General features: G+C 44.4%; 1 protein-coding gene across 1 annotated transcript in view; it reads left to right on the forward strand.

Moving 5' to 3' along the window:
* LOC107572807 (E3 ubiquitin/ISG15 ligase TRIM25-like) overlaps positions 1-2,865 on the forward strand; it is a 6,090-nt gene continuing 3,225 nt past the window's right edge. Inside the window, exons 1-2 of the mRNA XM_016259242.1 lie at positions 1-588; positions 851-1,040. Coding sequence (XP_016114728.1) covers positions 1-588; positions 851-1,040 — 778 coding nt within the window. The remainder of the gene's footprint in view (positions 589-850; positions 1,041-2,865) is intronic.

Here is a 2,865-nt window from a genome sequence, read left to right on the forward strand (position 1 = left end):
ATGGCAGAAGCCAGTATCTCATGGGCTGAGGATCAGTTCAGCTGTTCAGTGTGTCTGGATCTGCTGAAGGATCCAGTGACAATTCCCTGTGGACATACTTACTGTAAGAGTTGCATCTCAGAGTGCTGGGATCAGGAGGATTGGAAGAGAATCTACAGCTGTCCTCAGTGCAGACAGATCTTCAGTCCAAGACCAGTTTTAAGTAAAAATGTGATGTTTGCGGAAATGGTGGAGAAACTCAAGAAAACGAGATGCCAAGCTGCTCCTGCAGTTCTTCACGCTGGATCTGGAGATGTTCAGTGCGACTCCTGCACTGGATTTAAACAGAAAGCAGTGAAGACCTGTAGGGAGTGTCAAAGCTCTTATTGTCAAAATCATCTTGAACAGCATGAGAATCTCTTCAGAAGTAAAGGACACAATCTGATGACTGCCACTGGACGACTGCAGGAGATGATCTGCCCTCAACATGATAAAATGCTAGAAATTTACTGCCGTACTGATCAGCGGTGTATCTGCATGCTGTGTTTGGTGGATGAACACAAAAATCACGACACTGTATCAACTGCAGCGGCAAGATCAGAGAAACAGGTACTGCTCTCTTCTGTATCTCATAAGCAGCAATCTCTCCTCGTTTGTCATTTGATTTTTCCCTCAATCAGGGAAACTGATGTTATTGATTTATAATTGATGGGAATAAATACAATTTTTACAATACATTCAGATAGAAAACAGTTATTTTAAATTTCACAATATTAATGTTTTACTGTATTCTTTGATCAAATAAATGTAGCCTTAAATAAGGTACTTCTTTACAAAAACATGTATTTTGTAACACGTCTGTTTTCTGCAGAGACATTTTGAGGAAATGCAGAGAAAAATCCAGGAAACAATCCAGCAAAAAAAGAAAGGCCTGAAGCAAATGAGAGAAGCTGTGGAGTCGCATAAAGTGAGTTCAGAGAAGAGACGTTTGAGAAGTCTCAGTTTGGACTCTTCTTCACATTCTTACAAAAGAAATAATAAGGAATTAATTCACATTTACCGTATACTTGTAGCTACGTCTGATATTAATCTCTCAGAAAATACTGGACCCTGTCAGCCTGCGAAAGAATGTCTCAGGTTATGCATGCATATAGGCCCACTCTGCCACGCTAAGGGGAATGTGCGCCATATTTTCGGAAGGTGAGCACTTAAGCACCAACTCCACAGTGTAACCAACAGAGTTGCCCCTCAGACGCATCAGCAGCTGTCAGTGACATTATACCCTTCAGCCAAAAGCCTGAGCTACATAGCCAGATCTTATCTATTAGTGACTGAGCAGATCCCCAGGCCAGAGCTCGTGACTGAGCAGATCCCCAGGCCAGAGCTCAAATGCTTAGAATAATACATAAAATTATTCCTTCAAGGAGATTAGACCAGACATCTGAGTCTTACCATTTCTACCAGATCCCAGCCGGTCACCTAGGTGGACTTACTGCGTTTACCCCTAACTCCCAGGGAGACTACAGAATAGCCAACAATCTCTCTGCCTGGGGCAGAGTCTCTGACTTGACACTTCCCACTGGTCACAGAGAGGAAGTATGCAAACCAAGGTGCTTCACAGAGAATCCTTCAACTTGATAGCATGGAGCTCTCAAAGAGGCTCATAGAGCCTTCATTTGACCAAAACCAAAGCTCATGTAAGGCAGCTTAAAGGGAGGCAAGAGAGCCTGACCGCAGGACAGAGCTTGATGGAGTGTAATACCCAGCATAATGACTCTCTAAATTGAGATGAGTACTGAATCTAAATCGAGATGCGTACTGAACCCTGTGCACATGGTAGAGCTCTTGAGAGCTCTAAACAACCCTTTAAAGAGAGGGGAATACTATTATGCTCACCAACTTAGGAAGCGGTGTACTCAATACGACAACCATCTGAAGCGAGGGGAGTACTGCCAAGCTCAGTCCTAAGGGCGGCTCATCAGGGAGGTCCACAGAGAGCCTAACAGCCTGACTTACCTGCATCACAGAGCTCTAGGGAGTGGAGTACTTTGCATAACAACTCTCTGAAGTGAAAGGAATACTAAGTACACTCTAGGGAGCGGGGTGTTCTCTAAGCAAGAGGAGCAAAATCCATGCTCAACCTATGGTGAAATTAGAGCTCTCAGAAGTAAGCACTCAGTGCCACAATCCTTATAAACAAGGGAGTGTGATCAGTTCACCTAAAGGATGGCTTATGAGGGAGGCTTAAGGAAAGCCTAACAACCTAAAAAAGCCACAGAATGGAGCTGTAGAAAAAGGGCTCTAGGGAGTGGTTTACTCATAAAAGAACCTTGTACAGTGAGGGGAGTACTGCCAAGTTCGACCTCCCGAGCACTCTGTCCAGGAAGGCTCACATAGAGCCCGGCACCCTCACACAACTGCAGAAAATAGCTCTAGGCCACCTAGAGGACGACCTTAAAGACAGTATATTAAAGAGGCTCAAGAGAACCTAGCAACCTGACACTACTGTCTAATAAAGCTCAAAGGAGCGAGTACTCAATGTAACGACCCTCTAAAGCAAGGGGAGTACTATGATACTCACTGTCTTAGGGAGTGGAATACAAACCAACACTCCTGGAGTGAAGGGAGTATGGTCAGACCTGACCTTGAGGGCAGTTTATCAAGGAGGCCCAAGGGCCTAACAACTTGACATCACTGTATCGCAGAGCTCAAAGGTCTTGACAATCATGGGAGGCATCCTTCTTTTTAGGGAAGCCTGATGTTCAAGACTTCCTGAAAGCAGTCTATCAGGGAGTTTTACGGAAGCCTAGCAACGTGATACTGCAGTATGAGAACTTTAGCTGAGAGCAGTTTGAAAAGAAAGATTAGAAAGAGCCTAAGAACTCA

The sequence above is a fragment of the Sinocyclocheilus grahami genome, unplaced genomic scaffold, assembly GCF_001515645.1.
Source record: "Sinocyclocheilus grahami isolate Dianchi unplaced genomic scaffold, SAMN03320097.WGS_v1.1 scaffold1815.1, whole genome shotgun sequence".
Lineage (NCBI taxonomy): Eukaryota > Metazoa > Chordata > Actinopteri > Cypriniformes > Cyprinidae > Sinocyclocheilus > Sinocyclocheilus grahami.